The sequence below is a fragment of the Aethalodelphis obliquidens genome, unplaced genomic scaffold (genome assembly GCF_003676395.1).
Source record: "Aethalodelphis obliquidens isolate GAN/ISIS:26980383/991018 unplaced genomic scaffold, ASM367639v1 scaffold49, whole genome shotgun sequence".
In the NCBI taxonomy this organism is placed as follows: domain Eukaryota; kingdom Metazoa; phylum Chordata; class Mammalia; order Artiodactyla; family Delphinidae; genus Aethalodelphis; species Aethalodelphis obliquidens.
Window position 1 is genome coordinate 6,242,398 of NW_020837993.1, and position 20,749 is coordinate 6,263,146.

The window sequence follows — 20,749 nt, forward strand, 5'->3', positions numbered from 1 at the left end:
GGGAATTTCACAGGTTATTGTCTTCTTGGTATTTTGTTTATGATTTCTCTAATTTTAAATAATGTTGGAAATATCAGCATTGCTAATCACTTTTAGCTTTTCAACCACTTTTAGGAATCTATAGTTACCACTCTATGATGTTTGTTTCTTTTTGTTTCTGTTTCTATTGCCTGATAAAAGTGAAGGAAAAACATGCTTCATGGTAGGAAAATTCTCTTACTTAAACCAGTTTAGTGCTTGTATTCACATTTTGATAATATGGATAATAGTTTTATCGATATAAAATGCTTTTATGAGCTCAATTTTTTGTTGTATATAAAAGTGCTGTTTTGAGAAACTGTTGACCAAAATACTGCAGTTAGATACCATATTATAGTGTAGAGATATTCCAGCCATATGCTGTAATACTGACGTTTGAGTAGTTTCTGTAAATTATAACACTAGCTTTGTTTTCTGTTGTTTTGGGTTTTATTGAAACATAAGACTGCTTGTATCAAAAGAGAAATAAAATAGTCCTATGGTTGTTGTTCATTGGGAATTGTAAGTCACATGTCCATTTTCTAGTTTGTTTTCATTGTCTGCTGTTTGAAGCTATATTCATAGCAATATGTCCCCTCTTAAAGATGCCCCCTTTTCAAAGGGTTGACTGTAATTGAATTTCTAGGAAGCTCAACCATAGTGATTCAGTGCTCTTAATTTTCATGAGAACCTCATGGCTAGATGAGCCCAAGTCAAGAACAACTTTTTAAAAACACGTAAAAAACGATACAAATCTGCCCCAGCAGGCCATCTGCCTTAGCGGTCTGCCAAGGAACATGAACTCTAGTTGATGTAAAGTTTGGGAGTTTATCGAAGATGTAGCAGTTTGTAGCTTACCTGGTACCTTGTGAGTGAATGAGTTCAGTTCATTGATTAACAACTGATCTTACTGGCTGGCTTCTTAGTACGCTCTTCATTTACTCAGCCAGTATACCTCCTCTGTGTGTGAGCCTGTGGTGGGTCCTGGTGACATGGTGGGGGAGAGGAATTGGTCCCTGCCTTCACATGGAATGACTGCTAACCCAGTGGCATCTAATGACAATGATACTGTCAAGGTCAAGAACAGGTGTCCAGGTTCATTAAAGGGACACCTGACTGGTGTTCCTGCAGGAAGTGATGTTTTAGCTGAGGTGTCAGGGATAAGGAGGGATTAGCACAGTAGAGCTGAAGGAAAAGAAGTTTTCAAATGAGGGAACAGCATGTTCCAAAGCCTGCAGGGCTTTCCCAAGACATGCAGAAAAGCAAGTGAAACTGGAGAACAGAGCAAGGAGACCCTTAGGGGCAAGGAGGCTCTTGTTATTAGGCGGGACCGGATTATATAGGAACATGGGGTCCAGGTGAAGAAATTAGAGACATTTTTAAGTAGGGAACTGATATGATCCGATATGAACTTAAATACAAGTTTATTCTGGTGGCTGCAAAGAGCAGGGATTTTGGGGGTGCAAGACTGAAAATGGGGAGATGTTAGGCAGATTCAGTGGATGATGGTGCTTTATGGAGCTTGAGCGGTGACAGGGGAATGGAATTAGAAGAAGGAAAAATTCTCATGTCATCAGTTGTTTGTGCTAGAATATTACAACATCAGAAATGTAGTTAAAAAACATTTCAGCAATAGTGTCCTCTTCCTTTGCAGACCTCACAGTCCTAAGTGAGACCTGTCTGTCCCCAGCTCTGGATGTCTGCCGCGGTGAAGCGATCCGTCCTCATCTGCAGGATGCCACCGAGGCCATTGTTTGGATTAAAGTTGCTTGCAACCCACTCGGGAAGGCAGGAGATACTTGGAAGTTAGGTCCAGAAGGAATAGAGATCAGTGTTTTCTCTTTCTTTAAAATCCGTCTCACAGCCCAGCTCAGTACTTTCCACATTTTAGGAAACCATAAATTATTTGTTGAAGGGAGGAGCAGGTACATCATACGGTGTGACATTATGATGCCCAAACTAATGATCATAGGAGACTGAGTGGGGAGCTCCCTGGAGTTTAAGGTGGCAGAGAAAGTTCCATGCAGATGATGCATCTTGAACTAGGTCCTGTTTTTTTTTTTTTTTTTTTTTTGGAATGGAGCGGGGCTTGAAAGAGCATTACAGGGAGAAGCCATTCCACACGCAGAGTTAGGAAGCATGACTGAGCCCTGTACCTCTGTGTGCTGGTCAGGGGTGGGGCACAGACACGCCAACTTGATAAAGGTTAGGAAATAGGAGATAGATCAGGATGGATGGTGTGGGATAAGTTGTCAGAGAACACAGATTTTCAGGATGAACACTAGAATTGGCTCCAATATGCAAAAGTAAGGTTTATCAACAGACGGTTGGGGGCAAGAATTGAAGGGAGAGATTTTGGAAATGAAGTCTGGAGTGGCTGTTGTCCCCACTCCCACATCCGCCCCTAGCCTGAGCTATAATGCTCCACAGTTAGCTTCAGGAATTACTTTCCTCTAGAAAGTCTCGCCCCTTGTGTTGACAGTCTTTGGTGGCTCCTGGCTGCTTGATAAGTAAAAAGAAATAACATTTTTAAAAACGGCACCAGTCATGGCCTTCCAGGCTTCCAGCCAGTCTCTTCCTTTATCCACCCATATCTTATATTTCCTGATCACCACTCTTTAGCTGTATATATGCATATATATGTATCTATATCTGTATCTGTCTATCTATTATCTATCTATCTATCTACTTAATGAATGTTAAGGCTCCGATCTGTCCCTATCTCCTCAGCAAGGACCTACCCATTTCTTTTAACCGAATCAGTCTCCTCCTAAACCTTGCTTAGAATTCACTGTGAAATCTTTCTGGACTTTAACCAACCAACTTAAATGTCTCTGAACTTTAGTTTCCTCATCTGCAAAATGGCACAGACATACCTTACCTCATAGAATGGACGTGAAGATTAAAGGAGAACCAGCATGAAGCATCGTTTTTTGCACAGAGTGGGAGGAGCCTGGCTCTCTCCAGCCAACACCCATCAGCAGAGCCCAAAGTCCCCTGCTGCCTTCTGTCACTGGGCCAGGACACTCTTCACAAGGCATGAGAGGGGCACGCATACCTTGGTTGTGCCTGCAATGGGCCCCTTCAATGAAATACAGGGCTAAATACAGAACAGAGATGTACAGGTGTGCAGTGGAAAAGGGGCAAGGAAAATATACAGTTGGAGATCACAGAGGGGAACAGCTTAGCCCTCTGGCAGAGGGTGTGAGCGAAGTTTTCACTGGAAAGGTGACATTTGCTGAAAAGCATAATTATTATGAGAGTTCCTTGAAGGTAATGACTTGGTGGTCTGTGTACATTGGGGCCGGCCTGGTTCAGTGCCAAGAGCAGAATGGGCGCTTAATAAATATTTGTTGGATGAATGATTTGACCTCTAAAATACTTTTATTGCTTGTCATTCAACTTCTGTAACTAATATAAAGGTAAAATTATTTAAGCGAGGAACCTCCACTTGCCATTCAAGGAATACAAATGAATTTTAACGTGCTGTTCAAAAATAGCAAAGGCTATTGAGAGCAAGGCGCTGAAACACCACCCCACTGTGAATCGGAATCACCAGTGGTGTAGCCGTGTCAAGGTGACACGGCATCTGGATGTAGAAGAGGTCATCTAGATGTTTTACCTGTAAAAACAGGTGGAGCAAAGAGCAAAAGTGCAGACCCAAGTGTATATATGTCACTTTGTCTGGTACTGTTTGCTTGGCCCTCTTGGGAAACATTTGTGATGGGAGATCGTTTTATCATGATTGAATAAAAATACTCATCATTTAAATTTTTTTTGAAAGTCCCTGTCTATCTGGAATCTTTGAAGGGCAAGAAATCAATCCTAAAGTGTATATACATTACTCTATAAATGTGTTAATGTCTTCGCTTCTTCTTCCTCCTCTCTGCCTGTTTATACTGTAATATTAATAAATGCAGCATTTCAATGAGCTTTGACGGAATTATCTTCAGAGAGTCGGCGCAGTGTGTTCCTTGGAGACACACAACTGAAGTTCCCAGTTCCTGGAAGGAAGGCTGTTCCTTATTAGCTGGGATAGCGGAAGAGTGTGCTGGAGAGGGGTGGGGTAGGCAGGGCTCAGCCCACCTGTGCAGGCACAGGCCCGGACCCTCTCCACGTCCCTGTGGAGGAGCCCCCGGGCTTTCATTACAAGTGTCAGACGGTTCCCCCCGAGCAAGTGCTGGTGGGATGGCATGTCAGTGTCTCTGGAGGAGCAGCCCTGACACCTCCCAACAGTCTGACAAACGGTTAAGTAGTGGTTTCAGCTTGGGTTGAGAACATGTGTGTTCTTTCATGTTCATGTTCTTTTCATGTTACTCGAGAGATGTCATGACCTTTTGCACTGTCACCCAACCCCTACCCTGTGCCCCGTGAAACACAGTCCCAGACTTACCCTGCCTTTTTAAAAAAATTGAAGTGTAGTGAATATACAGTGTTGAGTTAGTTTCAAGTGCACAGCAGAGTGATTCAGTTATACACATGTGAATCAGATTCTTTTCCATTATAGGTTATTATGAGCTATGGAATATAGTTCCTGTGCTATCCAGTAGGTCCTTGTCGTTTATCTGTTTTATATAGTAGTGTGTTAATCCCAAATTCCGAATTTATCTCCCCACCTCCATCCCCTTTGGTAACTGTGTAAGTAACCGAAGTTTTCTATGTTGGTGAGTCTATTTATATGTGGCAAATAAGTTCATTTGTATCAAATTCTTTTGAACCAGCTTTACAACAAATGCTAAAGGAATTTATCTAGGCAGAAAAGAAGAGGCCACAACTAGAAACAAAATTACAAAATGTATCCTTTTTTTTTTTAGATTCCGTAAGTAAATGATATCATGTGATATTTGTCTTTCTCTATCTGACTCAGTTCACTTAGTATGATAATCTCTAGGTCCATCCATGTTGCTGCAAATGGCATTTTTTCACTTTTTGATGGCTGAGTAAAATGTCTTAAAGAAGCAAGACTCTTTACAGATGCAGATGGATTTGTGTGTGTGTTTGATTTGGGCTGCCCAACATCTGAAACCCCTTCTAGGTTTGGGGTGCTTCTCATCGAATGTTTTGGGGAAGGTCTCAGAGCCACTTTCATGTGGTGGAAAGCCAATATGTACTCCCTTTCTGAGCCCTGGAAGTTAGGGCATGAGGATTTGCTAGGCAGGGGCGATCCCTTTACATCTACATCAAGTGAGGCAAAGAAGCGGGAGTGGAGAATTCATATTAGAAGCAGCTACATTTAGGGGTTGGGGTCGGAAGTGTCGGTGGGGCCAGTTTTCCTGGGAAGCAGAGGCCATGCCAGACTTTTCCTGGGGTGAGAGATTGACTGAGGTTCTGTGCCTCAGCATTCTTTGGTCTCCAGTGATTTTTCCGGCCTGATTCTCCAATCTGTGGTCTGATCCTGAGAGCTGCTTGCTATTATTTTAATAAATTCCTTTTCTGCTAAATTTAGACAGGGATCATTTCCATTATTTGTAAGTGACGACCCCAACGCATTCATCTGTGTCCATGGCTCGATCACTGTCTGCTGGCCACTGAGGTAATAGCCTTGACTTAAAAGCTTTGGCCAGGCATCTAAGTGTCCAGGCCACTAGTCAGCTGAATGGAATCTCCTGTTTAACACTGACTCTTAGCCATGCAGCTGCTCTTCTTTTCTTCCTTTTTTGAAATATCATCTTCATGCTGGCTCCTGCACATGTGTCTCTCTAATGACTTGCAGTACTTCAGAGCTCCCGGTTATTAAGTGAATTAGATGTAGGTTCAGTGACCTGAATGGTAGGCCAGTAGGTCAAGTGGCCTGAGCACTGTCTGAGTTAGGCCCTGGTCTGGGATTCCTTGGCCATTTGTTGGAGGCATGTCTGTCCTTTTGCTCCCAATTAATTTAGTACACACCACTTTGTAAAGTGCCAGTGTGCGCAGAGGTAGGCCGTGTGTTCACGTCCTGCGAACGTTAAAGACCCTGACGGTTTCAACTCTGGATCCCTCTGCCAATCCCAACAGAAGGGGAGAGACTTCTTATGCGGTAGCTTTCTGTGTGCCCCTTTGGATTCAGGATTTTTTAATCTTTTTATTTTTTTCTTTTGGAGGCTGTGTGAGGTAGGGTGGAAGAAGAGGAGGTGAGATGGGAGAAGTAAAGGTTAAGCTTCATTATCTTTTAAGATAAAAACTTTGAACTTAACCTTATGAAATTAGACTTCTACATGTGTCTGAGCACCAAAAATGTCCCATGTGTATTCTCACCATTTACTAAATATATAAGATCATATGTGTGTGTGGCCACTCACTCCAGAGCAGAGTTTTAACTCCTAAACAGCCATGGTTACACTTTTTCTCATTTCTCTTATCACCTCATAGAAGCATGTAAGTTATCATAGACTTCCAGTTGTAGACGAGTAATTATATCCATTCAGGGCCTTCCCTGGTGGTCCAGTGGTAAAGAAGCCCCCTTCCAATGCAGGGGATGCGGGTTCGATCCCTGGTCGGGGAACTAGGATCCCCCATGCCGCGAGGCAACTAAGCCCGTGCGCCACAACTACTGAGCTCGTGTGGCTCAACGAGAGAGCCCGTGTGCTGCAAACTATAGAGCCCGTGCGCTCTGGAGCCTGAGTGCCACAACTAGAGGGAGAAAACCCGCACACCACAACTAGAGAGAAGCCCGCGTGCCACAGCAAAGAGCCTGTGCGCCGTGACTAGAGGGAGAAAACCCGCACACCGCAACTAGAGAGAAGCCCACGTGCCACAGCAAAGAGCCTGCGTGCCGCAACAGAAGATCCCGCATGCCTCAACGAAGACCCCGCGTGCCGCAGCTAAGACACAATGTGGCCAAAACAAGAAAAAAGAATTATATTGGCTCAAAGAGAATTTAGGAAGGAAACAGAGATGTGCTTCTGTTTTGAAACAGAACACAAACTTGGACTCTCTAACATGCCACATTGACACCTGCTCTTGTGAAACCAGTGTTACCATTGCTCTCAAGGCTGCATCTGGGTTGTGTGTCAGTCCCAGTCCAATAAGTGTGCTGACACCTATATGTCTGTCCACCTCCCCAATTCCCACACAGGGCTTACACGGCTTGCTAAAAAGAGAGGCTCACGTCCAATCTTTTAGCAAGCACAATTTTTTTTTTAATTGAAGTGTAGTTGATTTACAGTGCTGTGTTAATTTCTGCTGTACAGCAAAGTGATGGTTATACATATATATATATATACACATTCTTTTTCATATTCTTTTTCATTATGGTTTATCACAGGGTATTGAATATACAGTAGGACTTCGTTGTTTATCCATTCTATATCTAATAGTTTGCATCTGCTAACCCCAAACTCCCAATCCATCCCTCCCTCACATCCCCTCCCCCTTGGCAACCACAAGTCTGTTCTCTATCAGCAAGCCCAATTTTATTGTTACAATATGTGGAATCTAAAAAATGATACAAATGAACTTATTTACAAAACAGAAACAGACTCATAGATTTAGAAAACAAATTTACAGTTACCAAAGGGGAAAGGTGGGGTGAGGGATAAATTAGGAGCTTGGGATTAACATATACACACTACTATACATAAAATATACAATCAACAAGGACCTACTGTATAGTACAGGGAACTCTACTCAGTATTCTATCATAACCTAAATGGGAAAAGAATCGGAAAAAGAATAGATATATGTATAACTGAATCACTTTGCTGTACACCTGAAACTAACACAGCATTGTAAATCAACTAGACTGCAATATAAAATTTAAAAAAATATAATAATTGGAAAAAAAGTGCATGACTTTTGTTCACTTTGCCTCTGTCACTTTTGAGATTCACTTGCCTCTGACCAAGGAGATTCCTTTGTCTCTGACCCACGTCTGTGTTCTCTTTGCAGGGAAGAGCGATCCCTTTTGCTTGTTGGAGTTGGGAAATGACCGACTTCAGACACATACCATTTACAAAAACCTCAACCCTGAGTGGAACAAAGTTTTTACATTGTAAGTACTTTAGCCCCTGGAATATCAAAGAGCAGCTTTAACTCAGAGACCAATTATCCCTGATATGTTTGGGGCAGTCTGGGGCTCTTGAGTGGAACTTTCTGTCCATTTTTATGGGCAAAGAGTGAAGTTTATTGTTTTTCTTTTTCTGAAAACCTTTTATGCTTTCATTTTATAGAGTATAGTGTTAATAATAGAAGAGACCATTTGGAACTGCAAGGGAGTGTTATAGGAGAGGCATTTGTAAAGTAGGTCTCTTAGTGACTAAATTAATCTGTGAGTAGAAGGAAGCTTCCATAAATCCAGACTACTTCATGCCTGGGTTAAAGGAAATTACAAATGTAGACCTGTCTTTAATTCAAGGAGCTTATATGGTACAACATTATTTTAATATCTGAAGGCTTGTATCCTGCCAGAGTCTTTTGGAACATATAGATTATCTGCAATTCCTCAAGGACTCCCAAAGTCCCCTTATATTCCAGATTCTCTGAATGACCTGCTCCGTAGTGATGTTCACTTTTCAGACTCAGGCATTTAGGAGGCTGGGTATATTCCTAGTTTGCTTTAGATTCCAAGGCGTCTGGCCATCAAGGGGGAGGCCCCTTTTTGAATTTGGGTGAAATGGTGGTACCCTGGCCTCACAACACTGAAGAAATGCTCTGTCTGTGCTTATAACTGAAAGAATATAGTTCGTATTGAATGGAATTGGTGGTTCCCAAGCAGAAACTTCCCAAGGATCTATGAGAAGAGGATTAACTGTGCTAAGCAGGTTTGCAAATTGCCATATGCAAGTCTCTGGTTTGGTCAACACCCTGCCAATGACCATGGCTCCGTGTTTCATTGTAGCCAATGTCTGGCTTCCGGTCAACATAAAAACTGTTTATAAGTATGTAAATATGCATGAGACTTTTAGTACTCTGTGTTTCAACAATAGGATGCTATCTAGGGATCTCGGCAAATAGTGATTTTGACCTTTTTTTTTTTTTTTTAGGGAATTCTTCATTAGTTTAAAGTAAAGTAAATCTGATTTTTGTTCTTCTCATTTGGAAGCTACTTTGAAATCACTGTCCTCCTTATTCTGTCCCCTGTTCTCTTTCTTTATCCTGTTTCTTTAACAGTTCTGCCCTCGAGTACACATATACATGGAAAATGTCATAGTAAAAAAGTTGACTTTTTTTTCCATATGGATGTCTGAATCTTCTCTGATGGAAGGTTTGGGAATAGTCAGTTTGATTTAATTTTTGGAATTTAATTAAATGGTACTTTTATACTCTGAGGACATACAGATTTAATTAGTGAAACCGTGTTTTCAGATCTTCATGGAACAGACTTCACTTTTGTGTTTTTGTATCTAATGCATGGTGTGTTTCTTGTTTCAGTCCCGTTAAAGATATTCATGATGTTTTGGAAGTGACTGTGTTTGATGAAGATGGAGATAAACCCCCTGATTTTCTTGGGAAAGTTGCCATTCCCTTGCTGTCTGTAAGTTACCTTCGTTAATACACAGTGTGTGAGTCATTTTACAGTTGACAAGTTTCTATGGTCTAGAGTTGCTTTATCTTTGTCAATCTGGGGGCGGGGGGGAATCCTCCCAGCTATAGCAGGAAACAGCTGTTTTATTCCTTATCCTTCTCCAGTACTTTCAGTAGTTTCAGATGTAAAGTCACATAATTTTCTCTGTGTGTCAATTGCGTATTGATGTAACCAACCAAAACATTTTGACCGGTCTTTCAATCCACGCTCAGTCTTTCCATCTTAAGATAGGAGTTTCTCTTTTGTTTCAGGGAATACATATCTATGACTGATTTTCCATTGGTGAATGAAAAACATCCATGTTTTTCTTCATTGCTTCCTTACTGCCCATTTCTTCAAAGATTACTTGCTGGTAACTGCATAGTTGTTCTCAATTCCACTAAAGACCATTTTCTCAAAAATTCTGTTTGTCTTTTTAGTAGTCCCGTTTGTTTTCAGTCTCCAAAAGTGCTTTGTGGGAGAAAGCAGAGAGCCTCTCTTGGAAAAAGAGTGCTGTTTTGGTAGTCCCCTTAAAAGGCAATGTGTCAGAGTGAGCTAAGAGCTGAATGAAAATAAAATACCCTATAAAATTCAGAGCATCATATAATGTCTTTACATGGGCAAAGGTAGAAAGCTGGGATCTGAATTCACCTATTAATTGGGCATTTATGTTTATGCCAAATGTACTCTTCTAGAGGAGAAAATTTCAGTTTTTCATCCAGCCATTCATACAATGTGTGGTAGAGTTGTAACGGCGTTTATCAGTGAGGAAGGCTTTATTTCTTTCTTCCCAAAGACTTATTTTCCCAAAGCTCTTAGTGCATTTTTGTGGCTGGAGCAGTCTGTAATTTATCCATGAGATTAGACTAGCTCACATGGTGTTTACAGAGGGGGAAACGCTGCACCTCTCAATATCTCTTATCTTTTTGATTGCTTGGTTAATTTCTCCCCAAGTTCTCATATCCCTGATGTTACTTGAAGAGCATGGTGGAGCAGCTGCTCCCTTGCAGAGCTGGCTGCTGCCGAATGTTCTGAGCCACCAGCAGCAAGCCACGCCGGCTCTCAGAGAGGAGATGGTGATGTGGGATTTCCCTCCTTTTTTTTTTTTATTACAACTTTGTCAGTTATTCCTAAAAGCATACATGTAACAAGAACATGGCGCACAATTTTAAAGAGGTCTAAAGGGACAAGGAACCAAAGCTCTCCATTAGAATTTAGTGTCCTTTCTCTCTAACATTTATTTTTTTTGGACATTTCTCCTCTTGTTTTATAGATAAATCCTTAGTAGCATGTTTGATTCCTTGCTGGGTGAACGCCACTTCGTATCTTTATTAACCTCCCTCTGTTTCGCATGTAAACATTTTGTGTGTTTGGTCTTCCTAGAATACCAACAAGTTGACTGACTTTCTTTCCTCCCTCCCAAGGAATGTACAATCGCTATACGCTGTGGAGTTAGATCTAAGAAATTACCTCTGGCTAAATCAGGTTTAGGTTTTCTCAACCTCAGCACTCCTGACATTGTTGGACGGATCGTTCTCTGCTGCGGGGACTGTCCTATGCACTGTATGAAGTTTAGCAGCATCCCTGACCTCTACCCACTAGATGCCAGTAGCACCTATCCACCCATCACTGTTGTGATAACCAAAGATGTCTTGCAACATCGCCCAGTGCTCTGAAGGGGGCAGAGTCACTCCCGGTGGAGTGGAGAACCATTGACCTAAATTAATAGAGCTTTCAAACTATATCCTTCAAAATACAAGATAGAGTGATTTGTGAAAGACTTTGTTTCAATGCAGGCAAGCCCATTAGCCCCCTTAATTTTTCAGGTTGCTGATAAGCTGCCCCACAATCTAAGCATTCATTTGATAAATATTTATCAAGTGTTCAGTGTGTGCCAAGAATTGTTTTAGGTGGTAATGTTCTAACAATGATCGCAGTGAAGCTATGTCCTCTCCTGGAACTTATCTTTTGATTGCAGGAGGCAATATACAAACCAGAAAAAAAAAAAGAAAAAGCAATGCACAGTAGGTTAGATGGTGAAAAGTGCTATGTAGAAAATGAAGCAGGGGGAGGGGCCTCCAAGAGGATGTGTGTGGGGAAGGGATGCAATTTTCCGTGGTTCAGGCAGCGATTACCTCACTGGAAAGGGAACATTTGACTGAGAACTTAAGTAAGTAAGGGAGGGGAGAAAACCAAACCAGGAGGATATCTGGGGAAACTCTTCCAGGCAGGAAATCTTCAAGTTCAAAGGTTCCAAGGCCAGGCCTTGACTGTCAAATTCCAAAAATAGCAGAGCAATGTGGTTGGAATAGAGTGAGTAGAGAATAGCAAATGTGAGATAGGAAAGAATAGGGGATAGGGTGGCGTGGAAGAGGACCTTGTAGGACGCTGACAACCTGAAAGTTAGAAGGACTTTGGCTCTTTCTTAGTGGTGATGGGAAACCACAGGGAGGTTTCCAGCCAGGGAGTGTTTGACTTGGTTTATACTGCTTGTTTCTAATATAAATGTAGCACGTGGAGAAATAAGCCCAGATCTGAAAGGTCTCCACTGTGTAAAGGCAGTGTGGCCTGAGCCATGTTTCCCCTTGGGGACTTTGGGGGCCCAGGGATGTTGAGCTGAATAAGACATTTCAGTAGTTGTTGTTCATCATGGCTGTTTCAGTTCATATTTATTTCTGATGCTTTGACCAGTAGATTGGGAAAGTGATCAGATCTTACGTAAGATCTGTGTGGGCTCTTCCCGATACACCCGCAACATACCTTCTCCAAATGAAATGATTCCCTACCTAAAGTGTAGATATAAATGTGATAGAAAAAAAGGCCATAACCCTCAGTATCTGTAACAGGCAAATTTTGTTTGTTATTTCATTGATCATTTGATTTTTTAAAAAAATTATATTACTTATATCTTTAGTATTTATATTTATAAATTTTGTTTATATTTATAATTATTTTAAAATAATTCTAACTTGTGATTTAGAGGGTATATTTTAAAATGTATTTAGGTCTAGGTTTTTTCTTTATTTAATGTCTATTGAGCAATACTTACCTAGAGCCCTGTGCTGTGCACTTACCATCATTAATTCTATGACAGCCTAATGAGGCATGCTTTATTATTATGACCATCTACAAATGAGGAAACTGAGGCAAAGAAAGACCTGTAGCTGGTAAGTAGGGGAGGCTGGGTTTGAATTAGGCAGTCTCATATAAGAGCCATCCTAAGAGGATGCTGTGCTGCCATAGTGAGTAGCTGTTAAGTAAATATTGTGCCAAAAGCCATAACCAAGATCTGTTTTGTGCAGCCACTGGGCTCAGTGCAGTGGAGGTGGGGGGCAGGGGGGCAGGTGGGATACAGAGTTAAGTAAAGACTTGCATTTCATGGGAGATGCCTGTGAGATGACTGAAAATATTAGGTGCCCTATAAAAGGAACAGGAAAATGCAAGGTGGGAGGGCTGAATTTAACTTTGGGAAGACTTTAGAAAGTGGGGAGTCTGAGCTGGCCAGGAAGGAGTATGGTGTTGATAGGGACTGCTGGGTGAGGTGAAGAATGAAGGCCATTCCAAGCAGAGGGGAAAGCATGAGCAGAGAAACAGCAGGGTAAAGGAGAGGCCACATTCTGGAAGCAAAGAGCAGCCTTGGTGCCTAGCTCTCAGTGTGAACAGGGAGGCTGGAGAGTGCAGCTCAGGAGGGGTAGAGAGAGTTTGGGGCCTGTTCTGTGAGGGGGGATTATCTGCAGGCTTTGGCATGGATATAACAGAGCAGTTAACTAGGAAGAAAGCTTGGCTCCTGTGTGAAGCAATTATAGGGGAGGAAGACTTCCTGGAGGAATTGGTTGCAACTCCAGAAAAAAAGCATCAAAGAGAAAACCCTTCAATTCTGTGTTCTATGCCTCTTAGGAAAGGATTTATTTCCCTGCTTTTTTAATATTTTTAGTCATAAAAATGGATTCGTTGGTGCTTCACAGTGTCCTATAATACCTTGTTTCGTATTTAAAAACAAAAATTGTATTTCTTAGAGTGTGCGTAATTTTTGTGAGAACATGTTTTCTTTAATCAAGTCATAAACTAAAACTTGATTTACACTTTCAGAGAAAATGCAAACTACATTTTAAAACGTCTAAGTGTAAAGTATTGAAAGTACTTCAACTTTTACTCTCTCGAAATGGTAATGTGCTAAGTGCATTTCAGCCTGTTAAATAAAGAGCCTGTTCTGAATTCACTATATCTTTTAATCAGGGTGAATATATTGGATGACTCTTGGCTCCCTTAAAATTCATATTCTAAAATCAGTATATTTATTAATGGTGGTGAATTGTTCAAAGCGTATACATGTGTTCAGATATACATCAGAATTGAAAAAATACAGGACAGTGAGCCATCCTTCCATAGATTTCATTTCTGTTCAACTTTTTTAAAAAGTTTTTTAAAATGATTATATAGATATGCAAAACTTTTTACTCATGATTAAAAGCAGTAGAAAATTGCAGTTGGATTGGATTATAATCTGAAAAAAAAATTTTTCTTTGGCCGCACCACAGGGAACTTCCCCCACCAGGGATCTAACCTGTGCCCCCTGCAGTGGAAGTGTGGAGTCTTAACCACTGTACCACCAGGGAAGTCCTGAAAACTTTTAATATTTGTACATTTCCACATTCTTCCAAAAATCTTCTAATCAATAATATAGTAAATATACATTGGAAAACAGTAGGAATGTTTTAGTTTTAAAACATTCCCAACATAGACATTGTCTCCTAATAATTAGCCAGTTCAGTAGATTTATTTTTCATTGCTATTCTCAATTAAGTGATCTTGATTTTGTGGTGAAAATCTGGCTAAGTTCTTCTCATCCTTCTTATTTAAACATGTGTTTACCCTCCTAGAATTAATTATCTAATGGGTCAATTTTGGAAGACTTTGAAAATCAGCTTTCTGTAAAATAGGAAAAGCATCTGTTTGTTGTTATTTCCTACTATCTATGGAGAAGTCATCTCAATTTGATAAGGTCCTACTTTTTTTTTTTTTGCGGTACTCGGGCCTCTCACTGTTGTGGCCTCTCCCGTTGCGGAGCACAGGCTCCGGACGCGCAGGCTCAGCGGCCATGGCTCGTGGGCCTAACCGCTCCGCGGCATGTGGGATCTTCCTGGACCGGGGCATGAACCCGTGTCCCCTGCATCGGCAGGCGGACTCTCAACCACTGCGCCACCAGGGAAGCCCAGGTCCTACAGTTTGAAACAAATTTGAGTCCTCTTGTGTAAGCTATGCCAACATGCATATGTGAATTTATATCAGAAGCACAGGCCTTCATGCAGCCCTTAGCTTTCTCTGTGAAGCCAGTGCATGGTAACTAGGTGCACCAATAACAGCCTCACTTAATTAGCTTTATGGGATAAATTTTCTATAATTGCTGTACCAAATAAATGTCCATGCACATCTTCATTTGCATTTCCAATTAAGTATTTGCCCAACTCTCACCTATGATGGATTTTGCACATTGTACTGGACATTCTTAATCATATTTTTTTAAGTTAATGCTGAAATTTTGGCCATTGAAATATATAATATTTATTTTACTTTACATAAATGTTTATGGATGTATAACCAAATACAAAATTTAACAGGGCAAAATGGTGATTTTTGGACACAAACATTCAACTCTCTTCCTCATCTAATCCTGGTCCAACATGTTCATTGAAGTAAAGGAAGATAAGGCACACTTTTCTGTTGGCCTTGGAAACCAGCAAAGGGTGCCATGAATATGCTGGAATTATCATGAACCATAACTGGTGTAGAAGGTGGATGATATTTGGTTACGACAGGCCAAGGGAGAAAGAAGAATGACTAGTGGGATTCCTCTACTGTCCTATAACGGGAAGATAGAAAGTATAAATCTGAGCATATCCTGCATGATGGTAAACGTTGAATGGGTTAAACTTTTCTATTAAATGGAAAAACCTCTCATAATGAGTGAAAGAGTAAAATCTAAGTGCTTCTTCTAGATGAGACACCTCAAACATGGCAATACTAAAATGGATGAACAAAAGGTAACACATAAATGTAAATAAAAGGTAAGTGACAAACGCACAGAGGAGGCTATTTTATGAGTTACAGAATAATTTAATTATCAATAACGTTATAAAGACAGGAACTTTTTGTGAATGACTTCCCATGGAAATGTGTGTGTGCATGTGTATATACACACATATATATATAATATTTGAAACACCAGAAAAATTACAAAATTGGAATCGCAGAAAAATAACGTATATTATCTATCTAGCTTTTAAAAATCAAACAAAAAACAAAGCTTTGAAGTGATGTTTTAAAGTGCCAAGTCTTTGAAATTCCAAGTTCCATGAAGTGTATGCTAATAGCGAAAGTCCTTGCACATGATTCCACAGCTACTAAATTTCTGATGATGAAACCCTGGAATCTCTTTTGTTTTTTTTTTTTAGCAAGTTCTCAGGTGAATTTTAAACAAACTAAAATGGTGGTTCTTAGACTAGAGAATCAGTCGTAAGCTTTGTCCAACATATGTATGGGTAGACACACACAGAAATACATAAAATATTCTGTTCACATACCCACTTAACTTGTTTAATTGTTGATTATGTTGTGGGTCCAAAACGCTTCAATAGATTTCAAAAAGGCAGAACCTGTACTGTGATCACAGCACAGAGAAATAAATAACAAAAATGAAACAAGTATCAAAACCCTTGGTAGAAAAAAAATCTCAGGTAGCTAATGTAGATACCAAAACTGCAACTATAAACTTCTTAGAAACTAACAATGAAATACAATATATAAAAACTATGGGTAAGGGCCAAAAGTATTATTCAGAGGAAATTTTTTTTGGCTGCACCACAGGGCATGTAGGATCTTAGTTTCCTGACCAGGGATCGAACTTGTGCCCCCTGCAGTGGAAGCACAGTGTCTTAACCACTGGACCACCAGGAAAGTTACGTGAATGGTTTTATAATTGAACAACAAGGTTGAAAATCAATTAAACATCTCAACAAAATGAACTAAAATAAAGAAAACTGAGAAAATTATAAAGAAATTTATGAAGTTTAATAAAAGAGCAACTACATAGAAAGTATTTAAACAGTGTATTTGATAAATCCAAGTATTAGTTCCCCCCAAAACCAGTGATACAGGCAAGGCATTTACAAGGCTAATGAAAGAAAGGGAAAACATATGCTATTAAGAATGAGTGAACAACAAGAAATATGGGGATTGCTATGAAGAACATAACTAAATTTTACTAAGTATGAGAGAAAACGTTAATAAATATAGAGACATACCTTGGGAAGACTTAGGTATTGTAAAGGTATAAAAATCTCCCCAAGTTAACTAAAAATATAATATAGTACCCCATTTGAAGAAATTAATGTATAAAAATATCAAGGAAATTATCTTTAAAAATATAATTAGAGGAACTTGAATATCAGGTATTAAATGCACTGTTTAGTGAAAATCATTAATGATGGAAATATCAGAAACAGTTATTAAATAACTCTACCCTTTTCTCCCTGCATACTCCCCTCCCCCGAATAAGAAAATAACACATTTCAATCATTTAATGAACATGAGTTTTGAAACCTTAACTGCACAGGCAATTCTTAAATGTTATTGAAGTTTATTGAGAACATAAAAGAAAATGTGAAATCATTCCCTGAGACTAAAATAATTCTGATATTAAAAAAAACACATTTTAAAAAAAAGCAAATTATATACCTTTCATGGAACATCAGTAAGATTGAACACATTAGGAAATCTAATTGTGTAATTTATATTATTGAGTTAAGAAAAAAAAACACCTTGACAATCTCAATAGATGTAGAAGGTGTACTTGATAAAATTTAACATCCATTCTTGATTATGAAAAAATAGTCTAATAAATTAGTAAATGATGAGCAGTGCCTTAACATGATGAATGATATCTATCAGAAATATCACAAACATTAAGACTTATTGCTGAAACACTAGAGATAGTTATTCTAGTGTCTCTTTTTTTTTTTTTTTGGCCACACCTCGTGGCATGTGGAACTTCCCCGACCAGGGGTGGAACCCACACCCTCTGCAGTGGAAGCCTGGAGTCTTAATCACTGGACCAGCAGGGAAGCTGCTCTAGTTCCTCATTTTTAAAATGAAAATAACAGTAGTTTCTACTGCTAGGATTGTTGCAAGAATTTAATGAGCTTATATACTTATGAATTAACTATTAAAATTAAACCTTTTAGGTCAGATCCAGCCAATGCAAAAATGTAAGAGAAATAAATATTTGAATGAAGGAAACACATTATTTGCAAGTACTAGCTGATAATATCTGTAAATATAAAGAAAATTAATAGACACTGTATTAGAATAAAAAAAGGTCAGTTATGTGTAAACAATATCAAAATTAAGAAAATGAAAACCAGTGCCCATACCCAATAGAAATCTTAAAAACCTAAAGAAAAACCTAAAAAAAAAAATCTGAAAAACCTAAAAAAAAAATCAAAGAGTATAACAGGAAACAAAAAAATGCTATAATGCTTAACTATGTGAGGAATTTCTGAACTGTACTGAAGGGCATGAAAAAAAGACTAATTGAGAAATTTAATATATGATAAACTTGAAACATGAAGTCATTGAGAGGATAAACTAAGTGATCACTATATAAGTGATTCTGAGGTAAGTTGGTCGCTTATCCATCAGGGAAAAATGCATCGGCATGTTACACCAAACACAGTAACTATTTCAAGGTGAATTAAAGGTCAAATGCTTGAAACAAAATAAATAAATATTTATTTATTTATAGTTCCATAAATAAAACTATTAAAATAGTGGGAAGTGCTACATAAACAAACTGAAAAACAGGAATGATAAAGGAAGAAAGATTTAAGATGTCATGGTGAAAACAAAAATTTCCATAGAAGATTAAAAGACAAAGGATAGGTTGGTAAAAAATACTTGCAGCATAAAACAAATAGATGCCAGCACTAATATAAAAGTGTTTTTTTTTTGATCAATATGGAAAAGACAATTCAACCTAACAGAAAATTTAAATCAAGGAGGCAGAAATCTGTATAGCTAATAAGCATACGAATGGCTCATGCTTTATTCAACCACCATCGTGGTTGTTAAAAATGCAGAAGAGGGGGCTTCCCTGGTGGTGCAGTGCTTAAGAATCTGCCTGCCAATGCAGGGGACACGGGTTCGAGCCCTGGTCCGGGAAGATCCCACATGCCGCAGAGCAACTAAGCCCGTGCGCCACAACTGCTGAGCCTGCGTGCTACATTCTGCGTGCCTAGAGCCCGGACACCACATTGAAGAGTAGCCCCCACTCGCCGCAACTAGAGAAAGCCCGCGAGCTGCAATGAAGACCCAATGCAGCCAAATAAATAAATTTATTTATTTTTTTTAAAGTGCAGAAGAGGGAGCCAGATCACCTGGGTTAGCCCCCAGTCTTCTCCATTAACTGGCTATGTGACTTTTGACACCTTACTTGACATTTCTGTTTCCTCCTCTATGAAATGAAAATTTTCACAGTACCTGTGTTGGAGGTCTGTGGTGAGGATTTAAATGGTTTGGTAAATGTAGAAAGAGTACAGTAGCACACAGTAAGCACTTAAAGTGTAAGCTCTTATCTTCATCACCCTTGTTTTAGTAGCTTAAATTACCAAATTACTTCAAGCAGTCAGATTAAGAAATATAGTCAAGATTTTTCATGAGCAGTGATGATTAAGTGTAGTCAAAGGACTCTCTCAGATGCTTTTGGAGGGAGCATGACTTGCTACCAGTCTCCTATAAGGCACCTTGGATTAAAATTTAATAGACACATATCTCGGAGCATTTATATTCTAGATATCTATTTTAGAGAGGCAGCTGGGGCTTGGAGAGATACAGTAATTACCCATGGTCACACAGATGCTAAACGCCAGAAATGGGAATTAAAGTGAAGTCTGTCTGGTTTCACGGTCCTACCATGGCCCACTGTTAATAAACATACGACAGAAAATGTTCAGTTTCATTAGTTATATAAAAAAAGCACATATTAAAACAACCTGAGGCCATTTTATTCCTATGAAATTGCTGTATATTAAATAAAAATGCCTATGGTTGGCAACATTGGAAGGAAACGGACAGGCTCATTCACTGAGGCTAGGAGTATAAATTAATACAACGTTTTAGGAGAGCAAATTGGCAATACTTGCTGAAACGATAAAAATAGGTGTACCATATGACTCAATAATTCCACCTCTGAGACTTTATTTTTAGGAATGCACATGGAAGCACAAAGATATCTATGTGTAAAACCATCACAGTGTTTACAGTTGTTAAAAGTTGGAAACAATCTTAGTTACAATGGAAGATTGGTTAAGCTAATTATAGAATATTCTTAAGATGAAGAACCATTCTAAATTATGGAGAATCGATTTTTACATTGGAGAATGTTTCCCATACTTTTTTTAAGTTTAAAACACGAGTGATTAAAAAGTACATAAATGAAAGTAAGACAGAAAAAATCATGTTATTTAATAAGCAATTTCTGTGTACTTGTCACTCTTCTTACTGCTTTTTGCTGATTATTTCACAACAACTGCTGAGATATGTATCCTTTTTTTTTTTTTTAATTCACACTTTACAGATTAGGAAACTGAAGAAGAGAGGAGTTATGTAACTTATCCAAAGTTACCCAGCCACTCTGAGGCAGAACCAGAATTTAAACTCACTTCATCTGCCTCTAAGGAGTCCCAAACTTCATCCAATATACTATGATCCTATTTTCATAAGATAAATATTTATAAAAGTACATTAAAAATTAGAGATGTTTGTTAAAAAATGGAATATTGTAAAAGTTACATTTTTTTTTCCTTTTTTTAAGCTATTTTTGTAAATTGTACACCATTCTTACAATTAGTAAATATTACTTTGTAAAGACAGCTTCTATTTCAGGGAGAGGAGTTGATAATACATTTTGGGTACAGCAGGTTTTCTGCCTTTACCAAAGTTCAGTGCTGGGTTTTGGATTCAGGCAATGGGTGGGTTGGATTGCCTTGCACAGAGAAAGGTGAGTTGTATGTGGAGGGCTGGGGTGATGAGTTCAGTGCTGCCTCTACTGGCTGGTGGTTGACTGTGTCAGGGCAAACAGTGGCCTTATGGGCTTTTCAATCTCTCGTGCTGTTTGTAACTCCTGCGGTGGTAAACAGGCGTGTTTCCAAGTGGGGATGTGAATAGAATCACTACCAAGTAAAGGATATTTACTTT

At 39.2% G+C, this 20,749-nt stretch overlaps 1 protein-coding gene across 11 annotated transcripts in view; it reads left to right on the plus strand.

The window, feature by feature from the left end:
* The window catches only part of MCTP2 (multiple C2 and transmembrane domain containing 2), a 251,891-nt gene that overhangs the window by 140,740 nt on the left and 90,402 nt on the right, over window positions 1-20,749 (plus strand). For all 11 annotated transcript variants that reach the window (XM_027083170.1, XM_027083166.1, XM_027083169.1 and 8 more), the window contains 2 exons: window positions 7,885-7,987; window positions 9,367-9,469. In XM_027083170.1, the coding sequence (XP_026938971.1) occupies window positions 7,885-7,987; window positions 9,367-9,469 (206 nt within the window). The remainder of the gene's footprint in view (window positions 1-7,884; window positions 7,988-9,366; window positions 9,470-20,749) is intronic.